The 17,430-nt window shown below is 38.3% G+C and overlaps 1 protein-coding gene and 1 pseudogene across 1 annotated transcript in view; both read right to left on the bottom strand.

The window, feature by feature from the left end:
- PKHD1 (PKHD1 ciliary IPT domain containing fibrocystin/polyductin) overlaps positions 1 to 17,430 on the bottom strand; it is a 432,943-nt gene that overhangs the window by 139,879 nt on the left and 275,634 nt on the right. The window contains 1 exon segment of the mRNA XM_036869192.1: positions 14,169 to 14,306. Coding sequence (XP_036725087.1) covers positions 14,169 to 14,306 — 138 coding nt within the window.
- On the bottom strand, positions 5,801 to 8,504 carry LOC118903768 (annotated as a pseudogene).

The following is a 17,430-nucleotide window of genomic DNA, read 5'->3' as shown; positions in this document are numbered from 1 at the left end:
ATTTGTTAACAATTGATAGAAATTAAAATAAAAGTTAATATATAACATATTCATTCACATATTTGTAACATGTATAAAAACCCTTATAATTTCATAAATAAGATTGAGCTAATTTATTTCTGTAAGCCTCAGTTTCTGCAACTTCATATAAAATAGGCACAGTAAAAGCATCCATTTTTAATTAGGCTTAAATGATTTAGTACGTGTTAAAGATACATGGCAGGGTCTGCATATAATACATGCTCTTAAAAATGTTGGCTCTTAGTAATAATAACAGTGTAAACAGTAGTAGTAGTAACAATAGAGAAATGAAATATTTTAAAATCAATGTTTAAGTTTGGAAATTAAGAGAAAGAAGGCAAGCTCTTCCTAGCAAGTAATGTCCTATCCCTAAGGTACTAGAAACTAGACATTTCAAAGGTAAAAATTGTAGGTGATCACTTACTTGAATGTCCAGACCAAGGAACTGCAGGAAACACAATTAAATTCCTCTTAAACTCAAATACTCTCATAAGAGTTTTCTAACCAAGAAAATAAAGTATTCATTCATTCATTCACTTGTTTGTTTAAAATTATCTAGCTTTTCCATGAAAAAATAATTAATATTTAACAATTTTTTATTTATTATATAATTAACTATTTAATCATTTTTAAATAATTAATAAATTTCTAAGGAATTTTATGTTATTGTGATATAAGTTCAAGAGTCCAAAACATAGTTTGGGAAATGCTGATTTAGAAAATATTAAAATATTAAAGTAAAATGATTACTACAATTGTGTTTAGTAGAGACAAACCCAACAAGATAGAAGGATTATTTCTTGTATCCGTGTTTTGCTTAAAAATACATATACATTTAAGAATAATGTGATACATGGGCCAGCTTCTCAATCCTTCTTAACCAAACTTTTACAATATTTACTTAACTTGCCTTCCCTCTGGTTTCCCCCATACCATCCACCCTTTCTTTACTTAGGATAAAGGTCAACCTCCTTAATGTGACCCATGATGCTCTGCTTTCTCTGATTCTCAGCTCTGTCTCACAAACCATTCTCTCTCTTACTAACAAAGCCTCAGTTACACTGGCCTTATTTTAGTTCCACAAATGTTCCAGCTTCCCAGCTCTGGGGCCTTCAACATGCTATTTCCATTTCCTGAAATGCTCTCTGGACATGACTTGCATCTCCAGCTACCACTCCATTCTTTCTTCATCTTCCCTGCCCTCTCCCCCGAATCTTTCACTTTCTCACACAGGGTGAGCAGAAGGTCTTTAGTAAAATAATATACCCGAGTTGTACTATAGGAGGAGAGCAATATTTGCAGGAAAAAACTCTTGTTTTTAAAATGTGTCTGTGTGTTTATTTTGTAGGTGCTACACTCTAAAGACCCTAAAAGGCCTTAGTCAATTAAAATGAAGGTTTGAGAGGTCTCACAGTTGCCCTCCTAGAACTGTACTAGAGACAGGAATTTCCATGGACTTGACCACAGAGAGCACTGACTGGATGGAGAGGATCCTGGGGATAGGGCAGAGGGAAAAAAAGGGAAGACGAGATGAGATGAGAGCAAAAAGGGACCCTGGCACCCACCTGATGCTGTCTCTGTACGGAGTTAATTTAATGGAAAAAATTTAAAAATGTTTCACACCAAAAATAATAATAATAATAATAATGTGTTATTTGTCAGAGAACTAATATCCATCTGAAAACAAACAGATATTTCTATGCTTGATCTAACTTTGAAATAAGTATTATTTAACTCTTGGCTACCAATCTTCTTAGGAACACCCAGAAGTGGACTTTAGTGCTTCCTGAACCTGTAAAGAACAAAGGTTTTATGCTTTTGCCCTTAGAGTTAAGTAAGTATGATATTTAAAAATCACATCCCTTTGATTTCACCTTTTTATTAACTAGTAGTTTGATTAGAGAACAGTCAGTATAAACAGAAACTGATTTGTTGACTGATGATCTACATTAGCTAACTTATAAACCATCTACTTTACAGATATCTATGTATACTTATATTTACACATTAAATTTGTGGTTAATTTGTATTATTTTTTAATCATAAACTTGAAAGAATATATTTTTGTTTGGTTTGTTTCTTTCACTTAATATATTATTTTTAAACAAACATCACCACAAGATTCTCTCTGGCTACTCAATGAGTCTGACTACTGGGTATTGTGTCTTTAAGCTGGAGGATATGTTTTAATCTACACTTTTCTCTGGTTTGTCTCCTTCTTATTACTTAATCATCCAATGAGCCTTACAGAACTGTCAGTTTGGAAGGCAATAAACTGTGTATGGATTTTTCTTCTTCTTTAGGATTGAGAAAGTCCCAATCATGCAAGCAATGAAAGAAACTTTTATACACCTAGTACTTCATTTCCTGACAATCAAAGTCATGGGCTAATGATGACCTTAGGCTCCTGGCTACAAATGTGAGACAGGGCTGACAAATACACATCACTGGCTCTGCAAAACAATATGTGACAAGTTTTAGGATAAAAACCCAGTTCCTAGCATAATTACTGAGTGACTAGGCAGTGCATCATGTGACTTGGCTCTGACAGGCTGAAGGAACAATGCACTGCTGAGTCCGCAGGGACTCTGAAATGTGGGGCATGTATTGTTTACTTAGGGATCAAGGAGACTTCTGTTAAGTTTAAAAGACACACATATATTATTACTGATTATCCCTCTCTGAAATCCTCCTACAAACTATCACAAGAGAATTTTCCATTTGCAATTTTAAAAGTATGCATAAGATTAAAACACTTTCCATTGAGTTGCACATTTGGATCAATAACATGTTAATATCACTGATATCTAAGATAACAAAGGATGCATATTAAAGCATGGAAATGATGTCTCAACTAAAAAAGGACACTGGTGAAAATGAGTTCAGACAGCTATTCCTGTGCAAAGAAATACAAACATTTAAAACACTCAATGAACCAATGTTTATTGAACAGGCTTTGAGTCGGGCATTTTTATTAGATTTCCTCTCCTAGACAGAATAAAATTTAGATTTGTATAAGATCATCAATTTTTTCAATGTGTTTTTAGCCCATTCATTTCTTTCATATAGGGAGAGGGGGGAAACATTGTGGTCATTTATACATTAACACTGTAAGTCCTTCCTCACAGATGTTGTCATTTAGGTGTCAGTAGACTGGATGTATTACAAGAAAAAGGCATTGAGCTGAAGGACAGACTTAGATGTGTCCATTCATTTATCAATACACTAATCAGTCACACAGCACATTATCAGAAGCCTACTATGCACAAGGTACTAGGGTTACAAAATTCTATAAGGAAGCCCATCATCTAATACAGAGAAGACATTCATGAAAACATACCATTTCATAACAGTAAAATGAATGCAGTAATGACAATATGAATGACAGAATGAACCAGGAGAAAAGATACACTGAAACCTACTGAATGGAAAATGCCCATAGTAAAGGTAGTCCTTAGGCAAAGGCTTGAAGGACAAATATTTGAAGTGACTAAAATAACCTCTAATCCTGGTCCTGCTATTTACGAGCTATGAGACCTTGGAACCAATCAATAATCTCTTTGGATCTCAGTTCCATTATCCATACAATGATACAGATGATTCACATAATCTCTGAGGTCTGAGATATCACAGTTATAAATCCACTACTGAGGAATTTTCCAGAAGTTGTATAATGACTTGCTAAACTAGATTTATAATCCAGATTTCTAGAATTCCCATATTCATGAAGGTCCTACACTAATTTCTGTCTTCTTAAAGTCATATGCATGAGATTATCAAAAACTAGCAATTTTCAGCACAATTTGGAATCACTTGCGTTCTTCATCGCTTTAGAAAACAACCCTGCATAGCTTAAAATCCATCCTACACTGTGAAACTCATGCCTATTTGTCACTAGTCTCCAGCTACCATGGCAGCCTTTCTGCCTCACAACTATGTAAAGCACATGCCTGGCTCTGCCTCAGGACTTCTGCACCAGTTCTTCCTTCTGTCTGAAACCCTCTTGTTCAAATCTTTGTGAGTCTAGCTCTTTCTTGGCTCTGTGGTCTGTAGTCACACTGATTCTTCAGAAAGGTGTTTACCGACTACCTAATCTATGGTGCCAACACCTCTCTTCAGCTCACTCCTCCATTTAGTTTTCTTCAGAGCATGTATTGCTATCTAAAATTATCTTCCCCTTTTATTTTACTATTTCATTGTCTATTTCCCCAACAAAAGAGTGCACACAGGAATCTTACCTGTCTTGCTCACTGCTGAATACTCAAGTCCCAGGAAGAATGCTTGGCACTGAGTTGGCATTCAATGAAAGAGAAAGTGGAGGAAGTGGGGAGGAAGGGGATGGAGACAGGGGCAAATCTATTTTCTCCTTAATATCTACTGTTTTGCTCCATTTTATCATCGAAAAGAAAGTTTGTTACTCATGAAAGCATAGAACGGTTTGATGACATCACTCTTAATATAGACAACTGTTCATTTTCAAACATGAGATTGAATCTGTTCAATTGTACTTAAGGCTATATTTTAAGCCAAAGAATGAAGTTGTTAAAGTATAGATAAATGGCATTAAACTTATTAGAAGTTACTGTTTCAGATATTGTGTCGAATTTTTTTCTTTGTTCAAGAACCTACTATATAGCACAGGGAACTCTACTCAATGATCTGTGGTGACCTAAATGGGAAGGAAATCTAAAAAAGAGTGGATATATGTATACGTATGACTGATTCACTTTGCTGTGCAGCAGAAACTAACACAACATTGTAAAGCAACTATACTCCAATAAGAATTAATTTTATGTAAAATAGATAGCTAGTGAGAAGCAGCCGCATAGCACAGGGAGATCAGCTCATCCTTTGTGACCACCTAGAGGGGTAGGATAGGGAGGGTGGGAGGGAGATGCAAGAGGGTGGGGATATGGGGATATATGTATATGTATAGCTGATTCACTTTGTTATACAGCAGCAACTAACACAACAATGTAAAGCAATTATACTCCAATAAAGATGTTTAAAAAAAAGCCTAAACAAAAAAAAGAATTAATTTTAAAAAAACATGCAAAGTAACATTTTCTATCAAAACTATATTTGAAAAAAAAAACTATATTTGACAGCCACTATATTAAAAAAAAAAAAGAATAAGATGGACAATTTCCTTTCCTGCTTTCTTTATTCTCTCTGCTGTATCTCATACTACTAACCACTCCCTCTTTCTTGCAAATTTCTTCCTTTGTTTCAAGACATTATTTTCTTTTTCTTTTTTTTTTTTTTTACATAGTTGTTACGCTGTTTAAATTTTATTGACCTCCTGGTTTTTTTAAAAAAGTTAAATTTAAGGTCACACCTCTAAGTTCAATGCACTATATACAGATCGTGCAGAGCATGACTATGAAGAGATACAAATTAGTCCATGCCGAAAAAGATTTACTAGGGTACAGAATCAGTTTCATAAATACATATAAAATTCTTGTGAAGATAGAAGAGGACTGACTCTTCAGGTTTTCTGAGACACTGTTCAAAGTGATTCAAGGCACAAAATGTGCACTACTGTGAATACATGCATGTGCCTCTAATACAGCCCATCAAAGATTTGGCTTCATGACTTACAAAACTAAATGTACTGAAATGAGATTCTGCTTCTTAGCTGAAAAACCACAGAACCTATAAACATCATGTGGATAATTACTCCAAAATATGGAGATACTAATGCAAGCACTTTATTTGAAAAAGCAAACACAAAAGATAGGTGTAAATTCAAAGTGTTTAAATGCTTCCATTTTGAATAATTCAGTTAAGAACCTATACAAGTTTGTTCCCAGAAGCTAATGCATCAATCACTAGTCTCCACTAAGGAAAATGAATTCTAAAAATTAACATGGTTTTCAATAATTCAAATTTCACTATTTATATAAAAACCTAGAGAGACCAATAATATCCCATAGCTTCAAAAGATAAGCTAAAGACTTTTTTGATGTAATCAACTTACCGATGTTTGTCCAGGTCTGTTTAATATATACGCAAGGAAAATACACTCACTCTATAATTTCTTATAAAATAGCAAGTAAGGAGTAGATGTAGGAGATGTAGAAGGGGAAAGAGAATTCAAAAAGTCCTTCTCTTCAGTAACTTTCACTTCAGAATCATCAAAAAAGCAACCACTTCCCCTCATACTCCTTTAAGCTTTGCACTACATATGAAATTTTGTTTTCAAAACCACTCATGTTAATGCCTGTTTGGTCACTGGATTCCTTGTTTCTATCAGATTCATGGGTCCCATTAGTATTGTTAGTCTCAGCATTTCTATTTTCAGCAAATGCTGTACTGGCAACTTTATCAGGATTAGATGCTTTGTTGTATAACTCATAATCTGCTTTACTCTTTTGTCCTCCAAGAAGTCCAATAGCTTCTACAATTTTTTTGTTCAAAACTTTACTTGGCTGAGTATTTCCACTAACTCTAATCGATACTTCTTCATCGTCATAATTTTTGACCACACCCCTTGCTTCCTCCTCATTCAATGGTTCTGGCTTACCTATTTCACACATTTGGTCGATCACAAAATTTTCCTTATCTAGTTCTAAACTGTTAAGGTCAGTGACTTTAACAGAAGCAGCGTAATGCCCACTACTAATTGTAATGCCACTATGCATCACAACTGCAAATAATCCATAGCTGTCATTGGTTGGCTTTGTGCTCCATTCTTCTAGTGACAGTTTAAGAGGTGTCAGTAAAGGAGTGTTGATCTTGGAAAGTCCACCACCATAACAACCAAACACAAAGAATACTGAAATAAGTATTAATATCCAGGTGCTTCTGTGAAGGATATATAGCACTTCCCCCCTTAATTTTCTTTATTTTCTCCAAGCCACTAGCAGCAAAGCACTTCAAATGAATAGTTATAACTTCAGGCATTTTGTCAAACAAAAGACTTCGTTCAGCTTCAGTATAATGATGGCAATTTTCACAGAAATATTTATCTTCTCCTACAATCCTCTCCACTGAAGCAAACTGTGAAATTGCCCATCTCAGGGTCTTCATTTCTGTTTTTGGCTCTGGAGAAATTTCAGAACTCTCCTCTACTTTGGAAAGCTCATCTTCTTGCACTGGTACACTGATGTCTTGAAAATCTTCTCTTCTTTCTGTTAAACTTTCACATTCTAAGCAACGAGTCCTTAATACCATCTGACTTTGAAATAATTTCTCCACTAACTCAAAACCAATTTGCTCTGCACCTTTGTTTATGGGCTTAACTTCATTAACAGGTATAACATTATTCCCTGGAGATTCAAGTCCACAACCATTAGCTGTATTGTCATTCTCATACTTCCCCAAGTCCTCTTCAAGATCATATTCATTTTCTTTAGATTATCCTTTGGATTCTTGGTTTGCTGTTATTTTACCCAGACTACAGAATTTAGAAATAACGGTGTGTTGCTTAGCTGCAGACTTTAACCAGTTTATTTTAACTCTTGATTTCTTTTGTGAGGGTCTTGCACTCTCATTTTAAGAAATGTACCTGGGGATTATTTTAGCAGGAATATCTAATGAATCAGCTGTAGATTTTCTTTTTGATCTGGTTTGTCTCTGGTTTTCTTCCAAAGACTGGTGTTCCTTTGAGACTTTAACTTTTTTCTTCATGTTACCAAATTCAGTGTCACTTTTTCTTTTCCCATTTACTTTTGGCAATTTTTCTTTATAGTCTTCAGAATGCCTCATATTGTCCATCTCCATGCCGCTATTACCACTCATTTCCTCTTTCTGATGTTTTTCTTCTACCTTGGTAGATAACTCTGCCACATTTTTTACCTCTTTTTTTAGGAGTTGGCATGTTTCTTGAATGTTTCCCAAAATACACTGTAATACTTCCTGTGCATCATGCTGTAGATATCCTTCATACATAGGGTTGAGTTCCCTGAGTGTGTTAAGTAGTCGCCTTGGCTGAGTAGCAAGTTCATCAGTATATTCCTCTGGATTTAAGAGAAAACTAGCCTGAAGCTGTTCGACTGAAATGATCAAGGACTGTAAGCTGCATATTAGTTCATAACTTGCTGAAGAATCTTCTTTGCAAGTTCCCTTATCTTTTTGACTGGCTTAATCTTTTAGGGCTTCTTTCTTCCTTGAAATAATATTAAATAAGTGCTTCACTCAGATTTAAAACCAGGACAAAAATATAATACCTGAAGTATACTATTAAGATAACAAGTATTGCCGAGATTATTCAGTCCCACAAACGGTAACAAGTTTTCTCTCTTCTCACAGTTGATAGGTGAGGACTGCGCTGCAGGAACAACTTGATCAATTTCAGACCCTCTATATTCAGAAGTTTTTTCTTCATTTTCTTGAGAATCTGTGAAATCCAAGGCTCTCTTGGTTTCCGTTTTCTGAAAAACCTTCAAGGAAAGTCTGGTTTTTTTTTGATGGACTACCTCTTGAAAGCCCATTACTTTCACTAGGTATGACACCGGGCATTTTCTCTTCAAATCCCAAGGAGCTGACAAGAATAAATTTATACAGGGACCTTGTAATCACCAATCATATCTAGAATATAACATTTTACCAGGTGCCGTATCTTCTGCTACACCATTTCTTGATCCTGGCTGTCCTTATCACTGGGGGTTGTTACATCAAAAATGTTTCTCCCGTAACTCTGGTCATGGCCCAGAGCGAGGTCCGCGGCGGTGACGCCGACGAGTCTAACCGGGTTGAGGGCGGGTGCGACAGGTGAGCCCCTGCCCCGAGCCCGCGGGGGCCCGCGACCCACGGAAAAGCTGGCCGGATCGCCCTCCCCGCAGGCGAGTGACCATTCGCTCTCAAGAGCGGGAACCCAGGCTGCCGCTCGGTCCTGCCAGGCGCCGGCACCGACTACATCCCCGAAGCTGCGCCCGGCCGCCCCCGCCCCCGTCCCCGTCCCCGCCCGGGGACGACAAGGAGCGCCAGAAGCGGCTCCGCTCGCCCGGCGCCCGAACCGCTGGGGTCTCAAGACATTATTTTTTTCTCATTTTCCATCTACCTTCACAGCTGTTTCTTTTCCTTTCTCCTTCCTGAACTCAGCTTCCTCCATTACCTTAAAAGGTTGGTTTTTGCCAAAATTTCAGCACTGGTCATTTTTTCTTCTCTATCTATCTCACAGCTTTGATTGCACATTTTGGCTGATGACCCAGTCCTCTCTCCTGTGCTTTCTCATAAATCTATTTGCCCTCTACATGTTACCACTTACACACGCCACTGAAACCTAAACTTGACAAATATGAATCTATGTAATCAACAAACCACTGTACAGGCTTACTAGGTGGCTGACACTGTTCAAGCACTTTAATAAATATTAATTCACTTAATTTTTATAAAACTCTATAAAATAAGCATGGTTATTATTGCTCCCATATTAGAGAGAGAAAGCTCATTAATTTACCAGAGTCACTCAACTAAAAAGTGGTGGGAAGGAGGTTCTGTCCTGGCACCGCCGTGGACCCAGATCTCCCAACCTGAACCCTAAGATGTATCCTAACCAACTCCTCTCCTCACATCAAAATTGCCACGCCATTCTAGTGATTTTTTACCTTCTCAGTACTTCCCTAATTCATTCTTCCTCTTTAACTCCAGTGCCTTAGTTCAATCTTTTACAATTTCTTTTCCGAAACACCTCGTAGCCTTCTCACTTTTCACTGTGCCCCTTCCAACACATCCCCCCACACTGCCAAGAGTGATCACTCTAAGACCAGATCTAATCATGTCACGTCCCTGCTTAAAACCACCCAGTGACTGTGCACTGCCTTCATGATAAAACCCAAACTCCCTAACATAATGCATAAGGCCAAGAAGCTTCATCAGCTACCACCATTCTATAAATCCTACAATCCAGACCTACCCATTCCCTACAATTTCCTGAAGGTATAATGCTCATCCACAAATATGTGCCTTTTCCGATCTCTTCTTTTATCTTTAATCCCCCTCCACATTGGAGGAGGTGACACTTCCAATTATGTTTTTATTTGTTTGTCTCCACGGCTTTATTGAGACATCTCTTGAAAGCTAGGTTCATGACTTCTATTTCTGTACATCAACCTCTCCTGTGGTACTTGGCACGCGGTAGGCAATGAGCAAAAAACATGATGAATGAAAGGATGGACAAACAAGTGAAATACCTTAAGCTTATCTTAAGTGTTTTATCAGACTAATGAGACAACCACTGAACAAAGAATGAAACTGAATTTGGCATTTGTGACGCAGCTGCAGCCCTCTAAGCAAAGCTTTGATCTTAAACTTCCTTTCTAATGCTAGCATTATGATTCCACTCTACTAAAAGTCAATTGATACCTTTTGCCAGCACCAGTTGCCTTAAAAGCAGGACCACCAAGAAATATAATTCCACAATGTTGGAACTTGGATCAAATGGCATCAGATAGCAGACAGACTCTGGCAGTGCTCTGTGCCAATGTCCACATCTATTAGGTTTATTTGCTAACTAGTCTTATTATCTATCTCATGTTGGGATTTCTTTAGGGTGTGGTAGAATGGGACAGATGGGTTGAAAGTCTTCCTTCAGGCATCATACACATAGGATTGGGCAGATGGGTTCCTTTCAGATAATCAACTTTTAAGCCTGGAAGACATGGACAAGCAGAGAGAAAAAGAACATACTATTGTCTAGTAATAGATAAAAATATAGTTGGTAATGGACACAATTAAAAATAAGATTTGAAATGTATAAATCAAAACTGGAAAGTGGCATTGTGTCACTTCCCTTCAAAGGTACAGATTTTCAGGCAACAAGTTTGAATTATAGTAATAAGTGACCTCAGAAACCTAAAAAACTTACAAAACAAGACCACTCTTAGCAATAGAAGATGCCAACCTGAAGTAAGTTTTGTAGTAACAAGAACAAGTCTCAATTTTATTGAATATTTCTATCAGTTAACTGGATGAGAATTTTATAGAATATTAAACAAATGAGCAAGTGATATTAATCTGGGAGGAAAAAAATCAGAAGCCAAAAGGATTTCCTCACTGTGGAAGGATGGATTGAAATAATAAAAAAAAGAGATGCGTAAAGAATATTGCACTTAGGTCTCCCTAAAACCCAAGTGAAAACAAAATAATTCTTACATGAGTGTACAATGTAGAGATGTGTATTTGAGGCAGCATATGCAAAAAGAGAAGGAATTAGAGTTGATGAAGTTGTTGGCATAATCAGCTGGATGAAGTTGAATCTTTGGCTGTTTTAAAAGAAAAACCATATCTGTGGTGGAGAGCGTCCACTGACACTTCATTTCCAAACTCTGCCCTCCTTTACTCTGCTCACTGCCCCGGGACACAGCTGTCCTGGATACAGGACATCAATGAGTCTTCCTTTACTCGGAGTTCCGGTTGGGTTTGGCTAAATGGTAGCATGAGCAGGAGACGAGGGAGGACAGAGAGTAAGATGTGGGTATTTACTCCCAGAGGTCCTTCTGGGTACTGAGTGTGTCCCAGTCACACAAAAGTTCATGTTGCTGTCTGACAACCATCTTCAGGCATTCACCTCCATCTCTGATTCCAGTAACAATCTCCTTCTCTTACTCCTTTAGGGGAAGGGATGATAAGGATACTCTCCTGTTTCTAGCCCTGGGGTTTGTCCCAGGCCATTTGGATTTTTGTAAATGGTTCCTTCATTAAAATCTCCTCCAATTGCCCAATTTAGTATGACATGTACTTCCTGCAGGCACCCTTACAGATAAACTAGCATTTATTAAACACCAGCTATATGCCAAGCACTTAGTAGGAGCTGTTATACTTATGGTTTCAGCATCTCTCTGAGGTAGGTTCTATCATATGTTACAGATGAAGGGATAGAGGCATCCAGAGGCTGATTTACTTAAGGCCAAACAGCAAGTAGGTAACCAGGTTGGATGTGACCCCAGGCTGTCTGACTTAGAGCCCATGAATATAGCCCAATTCTGCTATATTCATTTTACTCTGTTCAGAATAAGTCATGACTTATGCTTATACTCTTAATCTGGAGAATAGTTCTTTCCCCCTGGCTTCATACTTTCAGAGGAATTAAACAAAACAAGTGTGTTTAGCGACAATTTCAGGAAGCATGAGGGGATCTCATAACTCAGAAATGTGGAGGCAGTGCAAATTTGTAAAATCTTTCCGAAAAGCAATTTGACAATATGCATTCAGGACCTTAAAGCATGCACTTACCCTTAGGCCCATTAATTCCACTTATAAAAGTCTATCCTAAGAAAATAATCAGAGATGTAAATAATGACTTAAGTACCAAGATGTTCAATGCAGAGTAAGTTACAAGGACAAAAAAAACAGAAAAAACAAAACCTGAAATAACCTTGAAGTTCAACAATAGAAAAACAGTTGACTAAATTATTATGCAGGTATGTATATGTATAGACTCACATGGATGTGGAATATTAAAGCTATCAAAATTGTGTCTTAGAAATAGAATGAATTGAGGAAATTCTCACATTGTTAGTATAGGATTCAAAAGATTATCAAACTGCATACTCTATGTTATAAAGCACGTGTGTGCATGTACACATGCACGTGTAGGGAAAAAAATGATTTTAGGACTACAAAACATTAACTGCATCTATCTTTACATTTGGGAGTATAAGTGATTACTTTATTTCTTCTGTATAACTTTCTACTTGCTTTTCTGTATTTTCCAGGTGGCACAATAGAAGCAAAAAATAAAAATTATTTTAAAACATCAATAACTGTGATTAAAATGATATAACTATAATTATATAATCATAATAATAACTGTGATTAAAATAACTGCGATTTATATATGGCTAAAATAATAGGAACTGCATAACCTGAAAAAGAGAAGATTCAATAAAATGTAGATGAAGGGCTATCAAAAGAAAGAGTTTGACACTCGTCCTAAATAGATCAAACAGAAGAACCCGAACCAACAGAAATTAGAGGAAGATAGATAGACTTTGTCTATAAGAAGGGAAAGAATTCTAATAGACTTTTTAAAAGTGGGAACACGTTGTCTCAAAAGGTTTTGATTTTTCTGTCACTGGAAGCATTCAAGAAGAGGTTTGACCAAAATTTTTCAGGAAGCTTCTTGCAGTGATTTAAACTTTGGACAGGTAGTTAGGCCTAGAAGTCTCTCCTTCCAGAGAGTCTAAAATTTGCATGCTACTGAACAACAATATCTAAACATTTCCTCACCATCAGAGATTGTTTCTTTGGGATAAGGTATTTTTGTTTCTGAAAATTCTCTTTTAATCTCCTCTGTGGGGGCAAAGTAGAAAGCCTTTCTGAGTTCAAAAGTAGTTCCTTTGAGGGCAAGGGACATGTCTTCCCATCACTGTGTACAACAGTTTCAAGTACAGAGCCTACCTAGAGCAACTCGGGTTTTTATTTAAGTAAGCCAGTGTACCAGACCTGGTTAAACACCACCCCAGATCCACTCCATCCTGCAACATCCCTCACTTCCCAGCGGGAGGATCCTTATCTCCTAGCACCCTTGCATCTCTGGCCCCTGACCAGGAAGCCACAAAACATAACAGACAGAGCAGTTCATGGGTTTGGGGGGGGAGGGGGCCAGGTGAATTGCTTGCCTTCTCCCAAGCTTTCTCCCTTTACTGTCCTAGGATGTGATGGTTCTATAAGGCTCCTCTCAAGGCATCTCCCACGCTGCGCAAATAGCCCTGTTTCCTTGAGAGACTCACTCTCACTTCACAGCGATTTCAGCCCCAGTAGAGCACAAGCGCGCAGCTTAGCTTTCAGGTCTGTTCTCTGAAGGATGTGCACTAAGACAGCAATTGAAATTTTCTTGTGAGTTGGTTGATCAAAGGATAACCAGTCCACCCTACAAGATCTTCTGAAAGAGTGAGCCATGGGTAAATTCTCACACAAAGAACTAAAGGGAGAATTGATGTGAGACCTGAAGGAGGCAAAAAGAGCCCTGCAATGAGCATGAGGACCCTGGGACCAGATGGCAGCAGACAGCGGGTGGACAGGAGGGGGTGACCAGCAAACATCACCTCTGTGTCCAAAGCCTGCCAGGCAGAAGCTTTACTAGCAAACTTCCTCCTTGCCTCAGCCCTCCCCAAACTCCCTCAAGCAACCCACGGGAGGACACCATCCTCTCCCAAGGCCTCTCTCTCCTCCCAAGCCTGGTGCCCTTGCCCTTGACTCACCAACTCTCAGTTCCCCGCCTGCAATGAGCATGCACGCCATGCTCAGAACGTTGCTTCTGTCCACAGGGAATTCTAGAGTCCCCATCACATAGAGGCCTCTGAGGGACGGAAGATCTGTATCCACAAGGACAGTCCTGTCTGCAGAAGGAAAAGAAATTGCTCAGACCCATAAACACAACGAGAATTACCTCCTCTCCTCCAGTGACCTGCACTGCGGTGCTCCAGGCAGTTCAGGAGCTGCTTCCCTTGCTGCCTGGGCCAGGACAGGGGCAGGAAGTGGAATAACAAATGGTTTTCCAAAGGCTAGGCTTTCCTAAAGAGGCAGGGGAAACAAGAAGCCATGATGCATACATTGTGCCATCGCTTCACAAACCAAGGGTCATGGCCAAGGGCACTGCCGATGCCCCAAACCCTGCCCCAAGCCTACTTTAGTGCAAACGTCCAGATGAGCTCCACACCCTTTGTCCCCATCCCTCCAGTTTGGCTCTCATGTCTGAGAGGTAGACAACCATACAGACGACCTTGGCCTCTGAAGTCAGGCTATCTGGATGTGAATCCCAGCTCTGCTACTGTCTGACTGCGTGGACCAACAATTTCACCCCTCTGTGCCTCAGTTTTCTAATCTGTGAAGTGAGGATGATAATCAAAATACCTGTTTCATTCATAAGGTTTTTGTGAGGATTAAATGAATCAATAGACCTAAAGGGCTGAACCATTCTCAATTCCCCAATCCCACCACGAAAAGCCCAGTGTCTGGTACGTGCTCAATAAACGCTGAATATTTTCATTATTAGTACTGTTGTCCATTAGCCTGGCAAGCTTGCAGAGCTCACGGGACAACTTAAAACTTATTCTTCATTTCCCCTTCCATAAAAGCAGTTTCCATACAACTTCAGGAGGAAGAAACATTGATTTTTGTTTGAAAGTAACAATAGAGTAATACATGAGTAAAAATTCACCTTTAAAACAGTAAATATTTCATGTGTGCCAAAGTATTAAGTGTTACTTTCTGAGGCTTAGTAGTAATTCAACCTAAATTAAAGATATCAAATAAACATTTCTGCTTACATCTTAAGTACCATAATCACTGACACATGCAAATATTTTTAAGGAATTTTTTAAAAATTTATTTTGTTGAAGTATAGTTGATTTACAATGTTGTGTTAGTTTCTGGTGTACAGAAACGTAATTCAGTTATACATATATATATCTATTCTTTGTCATATTCTTTTCCATTACAGGTTATTAGAAGATACTGAATATAGTTCCCTGTGCTATACAGTAGGTCCTTGTTGGTTATCCACTCTATATATAATAGTTTGCCTCTGCTAATCCCACACTCTCAGTCCTTCCTTCTCCCACCCCCTCTCCCTTGGCAACCACAAGTCTATTCTCTATGGCTGTGAGTCTGTTTCTGTTTCATATTTAAGGAATTTTTTAACATAATCTCACGTCTCATTCCAGAAAACAATGCACCTGTTGTTCTTAAGGACCTGCTCACCCAAATTAACTTCTCAGGAGTTGTCTTTTCTGGTTCCTGCCTACTGCTCAAAGGATAAGACCACCACACCTTCCTATGGTAGACAGTAGAGGGTCGTGAACCAACCATTTCCCTATTCCTCCTGGTTCATAGTTAGACTACCTTTTCTAGCCTCCTCTACAATTAAATGAAGCCGTGTGACTGAGGTGTAGCCAATAAAATGTAGGCAGAATTGAAGTGTGACATCTCGGACCTGGTCCCTAAATTCTCCTGCAGGTATTCCCTCCCTCCCCTTGTGTCTCCGTTAAATAGTAGAACACAGGTTCTCATGGTGTGGGCATGGGCCAAACAGCATCTGCATCACCCACTCATCCATCAGAAGCAACCCAAGTTTTAGCTCTGCTGGTAAGCCATTCATGGTCTTACACTGGATCTACCACTCCCCTGTGGAAATCTCTCTCTAGTGATACCCTGGACCTTCTTACAACATAGCACTAAAACACATTATTGTAATTACATACATGATTATTGCTTGTAAGCAGGGAACTGTCACTGGGCTGGTCCTCAGTGTAATTATGTCTTTCTCTCCAACTGTTACTTCCTTAGGAGAAGAGAACATCCCTTTTTAAAAACCCCTAGTGCTTATTGTGACATCAAAGATAAAGCTGTTAAATAAACATTGCCCAGATCTGTTGAGTTTAGTTCCCGACACCCCTTAAAATTCAAGAGTTTATTAGTGACTGATACAAAATGAATAATCAGGCTAAACAGATGAAAATAAATTTGCATTTCAATTTCACGTCTGCTCCTTTCCACACATTCAAACAAAAGAGTGAAATATCTAGAGAATGTTCTAGGTTTAACATATATTTTATAGGTTCATGACTTTAACATGACTTCAAAAGCAAGACAGAAATTATTTCAAGCAAACACCTTTCAATACAAGAGTTCTATACAAATAGGCTTTATCTCTTCCAACCTATGGCCCATTCCACCAGTGTTTGCCTGTTGAACCTGATTGTACAAAATAACTGAATTTCTTCAATAAATGTTTTCTCTCATTCACAAAATACTTACACACAACACACACACACACACACACACACACACACACAAAAGCATGATATTAGGCCTCTTTTGAATATACTTCTCAGTTAAAATATGTCTATTACATGGAATTTAAAGTTTTCCCTTTGGTCTTTAGCACATTCCCCCTTCGTAGACGTTTTTCTTTAAATTCCCTGACCCGCTCCAAATATACCAACAAATTTCCCACAAATCATTCTTTGCCTAACTATTTTAAGCTCTGTGAGAACAGAGACCATAGCTGTGACCCTAATGTTTATTTGCTCAGCACATAGAACAATACCCGTAATTTGGTAGGTGCTCAAAAATAACACCAAAGAGTGTACACACACACCCCACATGTAAAACCCAACAGCCATCAGAAGCAAAGTATAGGTTGAAGGCAAGAGTAGAAACACTATTCTTATTTCTTTCAGTGCCACCTTTCACTTTGAAATTTCCTGGATCCACCCAGTCCCCTTTTTTTTCTTGCCTCTTTCCTTCCTGTGCTAAATCTTATTGGGTGGTAGGAAGTCAAAGATGAGTCAAGACAGCTAGGGCACCTACCAGACACCAGTGGGGGACTACGGGCACCTAAGAGGATGGAAGGAACCCCCAGCAACTGGTTGTTTCAATTATAGTTTTATTTTTCCAAATACAATTTTTATCTTTCTAATTTTATTTTGTTTTTTATTCGTTGATATTGTACTTCTCCTT

The sequence above is a fragment of the Balaenoptera musculus genome, chromosome 11, assembly GCF_009873245.2.
Source record: "Balaenoptera musculus isolate JJ_BM4_2016_0621 chromosome 11, mBalMus1.pri.v3, whole genome shotgun sequence".
Taxonomy (NCBI): domain Eukaryota; kingdom Metazoa; phylum Chordata; class Mammalia; order Artiodactyla; family Balaenopteridae; genus Balaenoptera; species Balaenoptera musculus.
Note: the sequence above shows the minus strand (reverse complement) of the source record. Positions and strands in the feature narration are given on the sequence as shown.